Consider the following 13,628-nt stretch of genomic DNA (forward strand, 5'->3'; position numbering starts at 1 on the left):
GATTTCTCAGCTGTCAACTGTTTCATTGGGTAAGGCCTCATTACTCGTGAAGACATACCAATTCCTTCATCTGTAACAAATACATATGGAATTGGCTGTCCTCCACTTTGAAGAGGACTATCTGGTGGAAAGTTTAACTTTCCATCATCAATGGCTTTCTTCAGATTTGATGCATTCCAAATCGAAGAATCACTTTGTCTCCCATTAGTGCCTGCATCCACATATGTAAATGAAAGATCTGCTCGCACTATTGCCATCATAACCACACTATAAAATCCTAATTTGGAAAAAATAGAGTTTTAGCAAACAGAATAACTGAGTACAACCTTAAATAATTGACTAATAACAAAAATACTACCTTTGTAATTATAATAAGCAGATCCAGATTGCTTAGGACATATGATTTGTACATGTTTTCCATCTATTGCACCAAGGCAATGAGGAAATTGCCACATTTCATCAAATTCCTAGCAATATCTTCCCATTCACATACTGTAGATGGTACCTTAGAAAAATAAACAATTTTAAATTGATGTAGCCAATATAATAATAAAGTTAAAAATCAAAATAATATGAATTTCTTTAAGAGCATTTGAAATAAATTTTTTCTGCACAATTTTTTTTCAAATTAACATTATTGAGATATACCTAGTGTTGTATATTTGTCAAACATATCTTGATAGTAACATTAAATGTATTAAAATTGAATTAATACAAAAGTTAAATGCTATATTTGATATAAATCAAATCTGAATTTATGAAAGTTATTGTTAGATTTATTTGATTACATTTAATAATATACAATTGAATAAAATAAATGCTTACATAAAAGAAAAAAATATATCGATTAAAAATGAATTAAATCATTCAAGTTTTCTTCTGAACAACACTTACCCTCAAATATTCACTTTTATAAGATTGATAAATGGCATCCAAAACTTCTGGGATAATGACTGATATTGTATTATGGGCCACTCTAAATTGGTATGCCAAACTACGAAACGTTTCTCCTAAATTATATATGAACCATTTTAATCGTAAGATTGCATAAAATATAAATTAAATACAAAATATATTATATTCTTACCGGTAGCTAAATAACGAAGTGTCAACGAAAGACGTTCTCCGGGTGAAATAGAACCTCGAAGATGTGTATCTTCTTTAGCTATTACGGGGGTTATCCTCCTTAAAATACTTTGGAAAGTATTTGTATCCATACGGATATATCCCCTATAACCTTCGGCATCCGAAAGCCTTAATTCGTTCATCAGCTGGTGGAAGCACGATTGTTCAGCCCGTTTATTTTCATTTCGCCAAGTTTTAACCCAGCATGAGCGTTTTTCCTTATTTTTTTCTTCGTGTATTCTCGCCAGCTGTAACAAAATTATTGCCTTTTTTCTCTTATTCATTTCAGAAAAGGAACTGCTTGCCATTTTAATAATAAAAGTGGTTAAAATTCCATAAATACTCTGAAGTAGAAAGTAAAATGTCGGTAAATTCACAAAAATAGACAAAAACAAGCTACTGTAATTTTATTGGTTTATTATAGGGTCACGTGTTCCGAGTTGCAACGTCAACGAACAATGTGTGACCACGAGAAGACGTGCGCGACTCGCGCTTGTTGCGGTTGCGGTTGCCTGCGCGGCTGGAAGTCGCATAGTGTGACCACGGCTTAAGGACACAAAGTGTGAGGTTCATAGAAAAGTTCTTTTAAGAATATATCCAAGCCTTTCGCACAAGGAGAATGGGTTATGGGGCATTGGGGTGTGGGTGGGAGAAGTTGGGTATAAGTTTAGGAAATCAAGTGGGTGGTGGCTTAAAAAGTTTGGTAATCACTGATCTAAATGAACGAGTTAACATATGCATATCACAGTTTGGACAGATTTTTCATTTCAAATTTTGAAGTAACTATTTTGAACTAACTGAATTCCTTAAAATGTAAATTTCTATATCCCTGGCCAGGACAAAAGTACAGTTACAAACTAATGGGATTTCAAGCTATCTGAGTTTGAATTAACAAGGATTTCCTGTATATTAGAGTATTTATCAGGCTGTGGTGTTGGTATACTGATTCTGACTGACTGACTTTAGAAAGTTCAACTCCATCTGCAGGAAATGGAGTTGAACTTTTCAAAATTCTGAGCCAGTCAGTCATTTAGAAGCAGGTTTTAAATCAGAAATTGCTAAATTTTTTTTTTTGAACGTTAACTTCTTCAATCTTTTGTTGATTCTCTTTTCTGTTTTTTTTGTAACACAGTTAATAATGATGATAAATAAATCTGATAAGCTAGATAGCTTATCAGATTTATTTATCACGCGATATTCTGACACACTGTTTTCCAGAAAAGATCTACTTACAGTATGCAGATTTATAATAGCTTGAACTGTGATGTACATAAATTTTTAATGAACTGTTTTCAATTCATTAATTTTAGACCCTCGAAAATGCTTTATTTTGGTCAGTCAATATTGACCATTTTGGAAATCTCTGCTCTAAATAATAATTTTTAAAAAATATACTTTGATTATATTAACCCAGAATGGCATTTCATCACTACCAAGTGAATTGTTCAGCATTCCTATCAAAACTAAAAGTATGTATTTTTTTCCCACAGAGTTTTTCATTATTGCTACTATCATCATCAATCATTCATTGACATACAAAATGTTTTTTCTATCTGTGGTTATAGTAAAGTAGATGTTGTCAGAAACATTAGATTTAACCCAAGTCATCTTAGTCAGTTTTTGTGGGTTTTTTGACGACAAAAATTTAAAATTAACTAACAGAATACATGAGAATGTAAATTTCTGAAAAGAAAATCAGTGATATTCAAATAAATATAAAGTAGAGGAATTGTCATAAATAAGATTTTGCATTACAGTAGGCTTCTATAATGCAAGATAGGAGATTAATGCTCCTGTTAGGAGTTTAATATAAAGTACATATTGAGAAAACATGAATCACTGTTAGTCCATTTTTGGGTACTCTGACTCTGTTCTAGAAACAAATTTGTTTTTGACTCTTACTTCACAGCCCTAGTACTTACAGGCAAATCTATGAAGAATATAGTAATAATTATTTTAAATTGATCTATAGACAAGAAATTAAAAACACATTAACCGATATAGTGTACCATAATACCTTCAACCAAAACAAAGTATACTTGTAAGACAATAAAGTCTAGATTTAGACTTGTTTAGATTAGATTCTAGTCATGCATAAGTAAAATAAAGATCATTAAATTTGTTTTATGCAGTGAAAAATTTAAGTTTATAAATTTCCTTCAGTAGTATTAATTATTTCATTAATTTTAAATTATATATATAAAATTATTATTAAAATTATATATATATTTTTAATGTTCTAAATTAGAGATGGTACAACCCGTGCCTGAGTATATTGAATTTCCCAAAGAAGAAGAAAAAATACTTCAGTTTTGGAAAGATGTTGATGCCTTTAAAACAAGTTTAAAATTATCAAAAGGAAGACCAAGGTAAATTATTTTTTAATATATTCAAATACAAATTTATATTTATGTATGATTTATGAGAATTAGTGGATGTATACACAACTGTTAAATACAAAATGCAATAATTGAATCAGGTGTTATTTTTCTCCTTCAATTATTGTTTGCTTATATCAGTGTCTTTCAACCTTTTTTATCTCACAGCACACTTGAACCTGTAATTAAATTTCAGCAGAAAAAAATCACATGATTTAAAGTTATGTTTGTAAACATTCTATCGCCATATTGCTTGTCACTTGACCTAATTCTTTTTGTGTATATTTTTTGTCAATTAAATAAAACAGTATTGTTGTTCCTTAAAATAGCAGCAGGTTACAATAAAAGTTATTTAAATTAATAATTTTCATTTACATAAGAAAAGCAATTAATATTAAGTCCTAATTTGCATTTAAAAATTTCATGATAATTGCCTTTAGAAATCTGTCCAATGTCCTGCTATTTCTAGGATAAAATAATTTGAACTAAATATGGACAATTATAGATATACAGTAAGATCCCGCTTAACGCAGGGGATATGTTCCTAGATGACAAAACGCTAAACGAAATAGTGTTAAATGAAGTGATTTTAACATAGAGTAAATAGGGATAGGAGAACACGCGACCAAAAATAAACAAATTTTGCTTTACTTTTAAGTTATTTTTATTGGGTTGTTCGGAAAGTTCGTAGCGATTTTTAAGAGAAATAAAAGAAATTGTTTTAATACTAAAAATATACTTTTATTCCATTATGTATGCGCCATTGTTTTTAATGACGTGTTGCCATCTATGGGGCAGCTTCATGATACCCTCTTCGTAGAACTTTCCAGTTTTTTCCGCGAAAAACTGATCCACGTGGTTTTTGCAAGCTTCCAAAGTATCAAAGTTTTTATCATGAAGGGAATTTTGTAGAGAACGGAACAAATGGTAGTCCGACGGGGCAAGGTCGGGTGAGTAAGGGGGGTGGGGTAAAACATCCCAGCCTAGTTCCAATAATTTTTGGCGTGTTCGTAAAGACGTGTGAGGTCTGGCATTATCTTGGTGAAACACAATGCCTTTTCTATTGGCCAGTTCCGGACGTTTTTCTTTAATTGCCATGTTCAGCTTATCCAATTGGGAACAATACTTATCAGAATCAATTGTTTGATTCTGTGGAAGCAGCTCATAGTACAGGATTCCTTTCCAATCCCACCAGACAGTGAGCATGACCTTCTTTGGATGAAGACCGGCCTTTGGAGTTTTTAATGGTGATTCATTTTTCTTACCCCACGATCGTTTTCGGCTGATGTTGTTATAAATGATCCACTTTTCATCACCTGTCACTAAACGCTTCAGAAAAGGGTCATTTTCATTTCGTCTTTCAAGAGAATCACAAATGGAGATGCGATCCAGTAAGTTTTTTTCCGTTAAGTCGTGAGGTATCCAAATGTCATAACGATTCACGTATCCGAGCTTCTTTAGATGTTGAAATACAGTACTGTTTGATGACTTCACTATGTCTGCAATCTCTCGAGTTGTGTAATGAGGGTTTTCATCCAATAATGCTTTGATTTGGTCCTCTTCAATAACAGGAGGTCTTCCTGAGCGAGGAGCATCTTCAAGGCTGAAATTACCCGTTTTAAATTTTGCAAACCACTTTCGAACAGTTGATTCTGATACAGCACTCCTACCATAAACATCACATATCTTTTTTGCTGTTTGTACAGCATTTTTGCGTTTACGAAAAAAGAAAAGAAACAAGTGTCGATAATGCACGTTGTTCGCATCCATTTTTGCAATGAGCCAAATTAAACGCTATTTGAATAATCTTAACGGTTTTTTTGTAACAGACGCGTCTCAAGGTCATTTATCGTAATATTCATTGGTTTGTACAATTCTAATCATTTTTGCGTCAATCGGTGTCTCAACTGTCGGCTATCAAAAATCGCTACGAACTTTCCGAACAACCCAATAGATTAATTTGTATAATAATATATGTTAAATAACCATAAACATATGCACACAGAAATGTAAAGTTCATTTTTTGTGACGAAGGTCCTGACTTTTCTAAAATTCTTGTTTTTTGCAATAAAGTTGTGAAGTTTCATTTGTCGCTTTTTTCTTTCCTTAAGCAAATGTCAGTAGCAGAAGATCGCATCCAAAATGCCTCGTTTTGCTTTTGCACTCCTTTCAAAATCTGGATCATTCACTACAGTTTGATTAACAATTTCGGTTATCATTACCAAACTTTTACTATGGAAATCTGTAGAGAAATTTTTTGGATTCTTCATTTTCAAAATCTTTGTTTTCCAGTTCTACATGAATTCCTTGTTCTGCCAGTTCTTGAAGGTCATCGTTGGTAAGGCTCTCACTAGTAATTTGCAGTAACTCCTCAATATCCTGCTCATCTACATTTCCTAGTCCTGCTGTATCGATTAAGTTAAGTTTGGTCATCCTAACGATAGGCTATTCTCGTTGAGAATTCTTGGATACCTCCAGCCATAACTTCTTCCACACTCCATTCATGCATTTTTCAGTTAATTCTTGCCAAGCGAAGCAGATATTCCCTATGACATCCATGATGTTATATTTTTTCCAAACTTGCACCAAAAACCTGTAGATTTAAAGAAAGTACCCTTTTTTCTGATTGGATCATGTTCGTAAATAATTGTATTATATATGAATCAATGAAATGCTGCGAGAATTTAAATCGGCGTAAATTTTGAGCTTCTTTTAGGCTTTGAGCAGACTGCATTATATTGAATCAGCATTAAGTGGGGTCTTACTGTATTTTTGATTTAAAGAAAATTTTATGATAATGAACACAGAACCAATTACTGGTGTGAAGAAAACAAAAAACAATCTCTACACAAACATTTTTTAACTCCTTTTGAGTTCTTCTTTAGGTGTGATAATGGTTACCTGATGGATTGTTGTTCAGAACGTAAAAGTTTTTAAAAGAAACATAATTTGAATAACAGAGATTGTTTTTTTGTTTTATTCACACTGGTAATTGGTTCTGTGTTCATTATTATATATTTCACAGTGTGGTATGTTGTAGTTTAGAAAATTTCATTTTAAATGAAATAATTCAGTGTTAGGCACATAAAATTTTGCTTATGAATATATATTTTTTTGTTATATTATGTATACATTTATTTATTATAACAATGAAAAACTCATATAATCAATTTAAAGAGATTTTAATTTTGACATTTACACTTACTGTTCTTTGGGCTTTTTTAAAAAATAATTTATTTAATAATTTTCAAAAACTTTCAAACACAGCCTTCAAAAATTTAGGCACATCTATGATCCTCTCATGGCACACTGGTTGAAAATCACTGGTCTATATCATTCATCTCTGCCCTCTCACTATGTTGTATTTTTTTTTAACAATTAGAATTTCCTCCTTACACATGAAAAATCTGGAATCTAGAGTTTAAAGGAACATAAAGCATTTTTCAATCAAGCTTGCCACTTACAGTTCTTGAGCACTACACACCTACCTGAGATGACTTGCAATGTTTACTATCTTGATATGCACTACAGATAGTGATAGAACTTTTTTCTTGGAGTCACTCTGTCTTTACAGACTGCAACCAGTCAATACTCCCACTTTATCCATTCCAGAGCATTGGCTGCAGGTTTGCAAGTGTTTGTTTACACTGGGTATGGGTATGGCTGAGCTACTCACTACCTTATGCATTTTTGCCTATGCATTTCATTAATTGTTCTTGACACTTATACGTGTAAAGAATAAATGTTACACTTATATGTGTAACGTTTCATAACTCGTTTTTATCATTTGTATTATAATTCATTTTTTATTTTTATTTATGTATTTTTATGTAATAATTTGTCACTTTATCTGCTATTTAATTTTTTGCAATTGCCATTCATTACTTCTGTAAAAAGAACGTTTTTTAAAATTTTAAAAATCTTTGTTCAAAATTCCTGAAATTTATAATGTCACAAGTGAAAGTACTTGAAACCTGATTAAATATATATATGATTTTTATAATCATATTTATAGTCAAAAATTTGGGAAATTTTTCTTTGTTGTTTTTTAGTTTAAAATAACTGATTCTAAATAACTAAATTAGAAATTTGCATAACATTTCATATATTCACTTATTCTAATATATAAATTTTTTTAGAGTTTTATATCTATCATTAACTATAGCAACATATCATAAAGAGAATTTAATATAATTTAAAAACATTTTTTGCTATAAGAAGAATTTCAAAAGTTTGTTTGCATTAAAATTAAAAAAAAAATTAAAAAATAAATAAAAATTTTTTGGGGGTCTTGCTTGTTTGTCTCTGTAGGTCTGTTTGTCTCATCTAGTTTGTCATTGTGTTCGTTTGCTTTTCGCATTGTCTGTCTAACTGTTAAGTAGTATTAAGATTTGCAATTACATTCAGTTTTATTAGTATTAAGTAGATATAAGTCTTCCTACTAACAGTCACTTGGCACTAACTTCTACACTTAGCTATTCGTGGCAGCACTCAATTATTGGTGTTCACTACACTCAGGTTTTCTTTTAGACCCTTCGGGAGACTATGACCATGCAGCCTAAAAACTGCACACCAACATCAATCATGGAGGGTACTGTAGCCATATGTATGCTGTTCAGAGAGATCCTACCTCTCTCTATTGTTTATCTCCTTTTTCCTCCTTCTTCCCCTTCTCTTTCCCTTAACCTCTTTTCTGCCGGCTAAACACTTCATGTACAGCCGAAGTCTTTCTTTTATGCATGTATGCATTAAAATTGTAATTGTAAAATATTTTTGTCTGTAATAATTTCATTGAAAAATCCTTTATTTATAAATTATAAGACTATAAAGTCATTCATGAAACTTTGCTATTATTAATGGATTTTTGTGAATAACTTTACAATATAACTTTACAATAACCTTACAATATCATATAATAAAAATGATCATTTGTCTATACAGTATATACTAGAGGTTGATAGCTCTGGTTGGAACTGTTCCAGACTTGGAACTATGAGGGACAGTTTCACACTGAATGTCGAGACAGTTCCAGTCAGAACTGCTAGTGTGTTCTTCATTCTGTACTTTTATGGAAATGGTTTTCCGTGGAATGGTGAATTCTTTATCTGGATTTGAACTTGAACTAATGAAAATGTTTCACATGTTTTTAGGAATAATCAAATTAGAGTATTTTAAATTTACAAAGATATTTTAAAAATTTATATTTGATTAGTGTTCGTAATTATTTGTTTTATTAGTAACCAACAGATATGTCTGGCATTGCCCATCCAAACAGGAAAATGGCTAAACATTAAAATGAAAACTATATTACAAATTTGGTTATGTTAGCTTACAATTGTTATGCTTGTAGTGAAGTGTTGAGAAGATCAAATCGGGAAAAGTGGGTTGTCTGGATTTCATGAAAGTCTATATTTTCCCCAGAGTCCCAGAGAATAAGTATGAAAAATTAAATGCAAATTGGACAAAGGGTTTAGGAGTTAATAAGGGGGATGAAATCAAGAGGGGTAACGAGTCCAGATTTTGTGATATTCTGTATTTTCCTCAGATTCAGTTAAACAAGAATAATTCAGAGTAGATAGACCAAAAAACAAAGAATAGAGAAACAAACATTTTATATCTTATATAAAACCGATCAGGGACCATCTATCCTAATTGTTCCAATGGAACCATCTAGCTTAACAGTTCCAATGGAACTATGCCATCAGAAGAGTTTTGCACTCAGATCAGTTCCAATATTCCAGTTCCAGTTCCAGCATAGTATATATTAGAAGTGGGAGATCCAGTTTCACTGGAACTGGAACTGGATTTTCCACTTTTAATATATACTGTATAAAGTAGAATATGTTCACTGTCTGTTTCCTATATGGTTCTAAACAGTTTTACCAATCTAGATTAAATGGGGTTATTCAGATTTAGTTCAAAACCAAATTAGGACTTATATGAACAACCCCATGCAATAATTAGTTTGGATTAGTGAAAGAGTGCATTGCATAGGAACAAAGCAAATATAACTAAGTTAAATATATTCTTTGTATATATGTAGTTATTGTATATATGTTTTTTATTTTTAGAGAATCTAACTTGTTCTTTACTTTTAGGTTTACTTTTTATGATGGTCCACCATTTGCTACTGGGTTACCTCATTATGGTCATTTATTAGCAGGAACCATTAAAGATATTGTTACACGATATGCTCATCAGTCTGGATATCATGTAGAAAGGCGATTTGGCTGGGATTGTCATGGCTTACCAGTTGTAAGTTTATTTTAATTTTTTCAGACTGAATATGTGTTAAGTAAAACAAAGTTTGTCAATATCTATTATTTGAACCTAAATAATATTTTTGAATATTAACACATCATGTTTACATATTTAATGTTTTGTAATAGAAATAAGCATCTGTATAAAATAAATAATTTTTATATTGGTCATAGCTTATTGTATAATTGTACTATTCATTTCTTTAAATAAATTTATGAAGATAATATATATGAAATAACCAAACATAACATTAACATTGCTACATTATTTTTCTAGATTATTTTTGTGCTTGGTACAAACATAATCTGTATGGTTATATAGTTATAAATTATATACTGTATGTCTGGAAAGAATAGTGAGTTTTTACATTGTACTTATTAGTTTATAAATAGTCTACAATAGTTTAATTAATCAATAGTCACTGATCACATATTGTACAGCCAATTTAGCTGAAACCATTGATGCAGGTAGATATGTGCAAACTAAACCACTCTATTTGTAAAATAGGGGTTGTACTTTTTCTGATATGGAAGGGAATATTTACATGTAGAAAGACTGTTTTTGGAAGAAAAAAATCATTTTAAGTGGCACAAATTACCACAATATTATTTTAATGGATTTCTGTCTCATTCTGAGCAGCATAAATTTATGTAATAAAATATTTGTTTATAAGGAATTGGAGCTTTAGAAGTGTAGCAAATAAATTATTTTTCTTAGTAAAACTGCTTTACCTTTCAAAACATTTTCATTGTCATTGGCTTCAGAATCAGCAGATGAGTTGCATTCACTTTCACTGTTGTTCAAGGCAAAAATTAGTGAGTCACACACTTCTTCAATTACAACATCTTTTTCCCAATAAGCTTTCTCTAATACTACGTGTATACAGTTTATACAAATATAAAAATGATTACAAACAATATTGTGCATTAACAATATTCAGTCAGAGTTTCCCAAATGAAAGAAAAGAGAACAACAAAAATAAAGAAAAAAAAAACTATGCAGACAATCTCTAGCAGATGACAACTCTTCTGGTGCAAGCAGAATTGTCATCTAGAGATTGTCTGCATGAAATCTTGAGAAAAAATAATTAATTAATTAACTTAAATAAATAAATTAACAAAAAATTAAATCTTTTTACAAAAAAAAAAATTTGAAATTACAAGTAGCAAACTCTGACTTCCAAATGCCAGTGACAGATGGAGCCATTGGGAAATTTCCGGAGGCATCAGTCCTTTATATTACTGACACCATCTTTATAATTCCCACTTTGCTTGAACAAGTTCAATCTGCCCATGTTTACCTGCGTCTCCTGGGCAAATCCAAGAGAGTTTGCAAAATGTCAGCAATAGGTACTTGTAAGCCAGCTGAATTATAGATAATGTTTGCACAAAAATTCTTTATGCTTATATTCTGAAAACAAAATTGCTGAGATGTTCTATTGTTTTTGACCACTGTTCATTGCTTTATGATATTCTTAGTTCATAACTTTGCTTAGTTGATGTTTCTGTGATAATCTTACAGTATAAAATGGATCAGTATTTGAATTTAAAAACACAATTATATAAAATTTAATTATTATATTTAATGTGGTTTGTATTTTTTACTTTAATTTTTACTTTGTGAAATAATACAGTACATTCCTCCATAATTTTATTTCATTCTCATCATTTTAAGTATTTTTCAAGTATTAAAGAATTTGTGAATTGGTAACTCTTTTGAAATTAGAAAATTATGTCTTTCTTTTCCTTGGTTATTATATTTGATAAAGTGATGATAAAATTTTGCTTTATATTATTGGCTGCATTATTTACAAATGACTTCTCTGATTGGCTATCATTACAATCTTATTCTGTAATGTAAGCTTAATGTCAGGAAACTATGCTTATAATTATAACATTATGATTGTTCATAAGGCTATAATAAAGCATTTTATAATAAAAAATAGCAACTGTGCAAACTTGCTAATGTTCAGTTTGAACTTGTTAATATATTTATCCAGTTTGCAGGAAATGTGGATTTAAATTCTGCTGCAATTCTAAAAGTAATTAAAAATTAATTTCGATTAATAAAATGCTTATAACATTTGATATTGTCTATCTCTAGACTAAATTTCAAAATAAATTTACTTATAATCTGTAATTTAACAGTATAGAAAAAATCCAGCAACAAGTTGCTTAACTTTTCTGGTAACATTTGGTGGTGCCATCTGTTATGATATTTTATTAAAAAGAACTTTTTATATTTTTAATTATTATAAAATGACAAAAAAAACCTTAATTTTGAGGATAGGGACCAAGTTTTATAAAAAAAATATTGTAAATGCTAATAACAAGTAAAATCGTCATTCAGACCTTACTTGAGATATGACACAACTCCCTTTATCTTCACACTCTATTGACCTTTAACTACCAAAATTTTATGGAATCAATCCCCTAATACAATCCTCCCTGCAAAATTTCAGAAATTTTTGATGAAAAGCAGAGGAGTTATTAAGCTTCAAAAAGGCTGAACAAAATTGTGCCATACACACACATACAAACATTCATACATATAGAAAAAGCCTTTGAATTTTTTCATTTCCTCATCCTGCAAGGTCCCAAATCCAAAAATGTAAAAATCTTGGTGGTCTTTTTTTGACTTATTACCATACTTTCCCTCTGTTATGTATAGCAGCCAGGAAAGTAAAAGGCTGGCAATGTTTGGTTATTTCATATGTAATGGGACCTGGTTACCTTGAATTGGTTGGGGGAAAATTCAAACTTTGAGTTAAAAAGTTATAGGAGTTTGGCTAAAAATCAAGATTTTGTGCATTGATTTATCAGTGATCCATAATAAGCTATCCATATATTTTTGTGGATATTATTACATAGAATCATTGTGTCACTGTAAATCAGTGTTGTCCAGAAACTTGAAAATGCTTAACAAAATGGGTAAATTTAAGCTACTGAGAAATGCTTTTCCAAATGGCTAATTCAATCACTCCTAAGTGTTTAGTAAGGATTTTTTTTTTTTTAAGATTAAGATATGGGGGAATTTTTATCAAATTGCAATATTTTGCACCTAGAATCAATTGTTTTTTATTTTTTATCACAAATATACCATTCTTTATGATTCTTTCATTTTAAAATTTCACTGCAATGATTAAAATTTTTATATAGAATTGGACTATATTTTTTTTAAATTAATTTATTAAAAATACATTTATTTATTATGTCAGTTAGTTGGAGAAATTCATCATCAATCAAATAAAACAAAAAAAAAAAATTAAAGAAAAAGCAGGTTCAAATTGTAGTTACACTATCTAGATCAGATGTGCTATCTAAAAGCCACCACTCCTGTCTGCTGTCACCTTACACACTGTTTATTTTTAATCATACATGGTTTCCCTCATGCTTTATAGAAAGTTTCTGATTAATTTATTCAGTAGATGAATGTTAATTATTTTATGTAAATTAAAATTTCAGAGGGCTTATGAAAATACTTTATCAAAACCCCATTTGAGTTAATCAGTTTGACAAATTTAATTTAACCAGTTTGATTTAACATGTAAATTCCTATGCTAGTGTGAGGAACCAGGGGGGTAGAAGGATATATTATCTCTACCACCTAATCGGCTACAAGTCTCGCTGACTTGTAGCCGATTAAGTGGTAGAGATATTGCACCCTAACTAGCAAAATGTTACAATCTAGATAATACGGAGAGCTATTTCTATTGAGTGGAAGAGGAGTCATGGGTAAGTTTGAGTCTTAGCAGGGTGAATGTCCAGAGTTAATTAAATGAGAGAGTCATCAAATGTAACTTACATATATATATTTTGACACAAACTGAAGCTAACTAGAATTACACCTTTAAATTTAAAATAT

At 30.4% G+C, this 13,628-nt stretch overlaps 2 protein-coding genes across 2 annotated transcripts in view; one reads left to right on the top strand and one right to left on the bottom strand.

Moving 5' to 3' along the window:
• The window catches only part of IleRS (Isoleucyl-tRNA synthetase), a 74,847-nt gene that overhangs the window by 4,268 nt on the left and 56,951 nt on the right, over positions 1 to 13,628 (top strand). The window contains exons 2-3 of the mRNA XM_067271018.1: positions 3,374 to 3,494; positions 9,602 to 9,758. Coding sequence (XP_067127119.1) covers positions 3,376 to 3,494; positions 9,602 to 9,758 — 276 coding nt within the window. The 5' untranslated portion in view covers positions 3,374 to 3,375. The remainder of the gene's footprint in view (positions 1 to 3,373; positions 3,495 to 9,601; positions 9,759 to 13,628) is intronic.
• On the bottom strand, positions 79 to 1,331 carry LOC136975932 (uncharacterized). The gene is made up of 4 exons (XM_067271101.1): positions 1,088 to 1,331; positions 895 to 1,010; positions 359 to 505; positions 79 to 277 (listed from the first exon to the last, which is right to left on the bottom strand). The coding sequence occupies exons 1-3, from the start codon at positions 1,266 to 1,268 to the stop codon at positions 422 to 424; spliced, it is 381 nt and encodes a 126-aa protein (XP_067127202.1). The 5' UTR covers positions 1,269 to 1,331; the 3' UTR covers positions 79 to 277; positions 359 to 421.

Source organism: Centruroides vittatus, unplaced genomic scaffold, assembly GCF_030686945.1.
Source record: "Centruroides vittatus isolate TY-2023 unplaced genomic scaffold, ASM3068694v2 contig_391, whole genome shotgun sequence".
NCBI classification, from domain to species: domain Eukaryota; kingdom Metazoa; phylum Arthropoda; class Arachnida; order Scorpiones; family Buthidae; genus Centruroides; species Centruroides vittatus.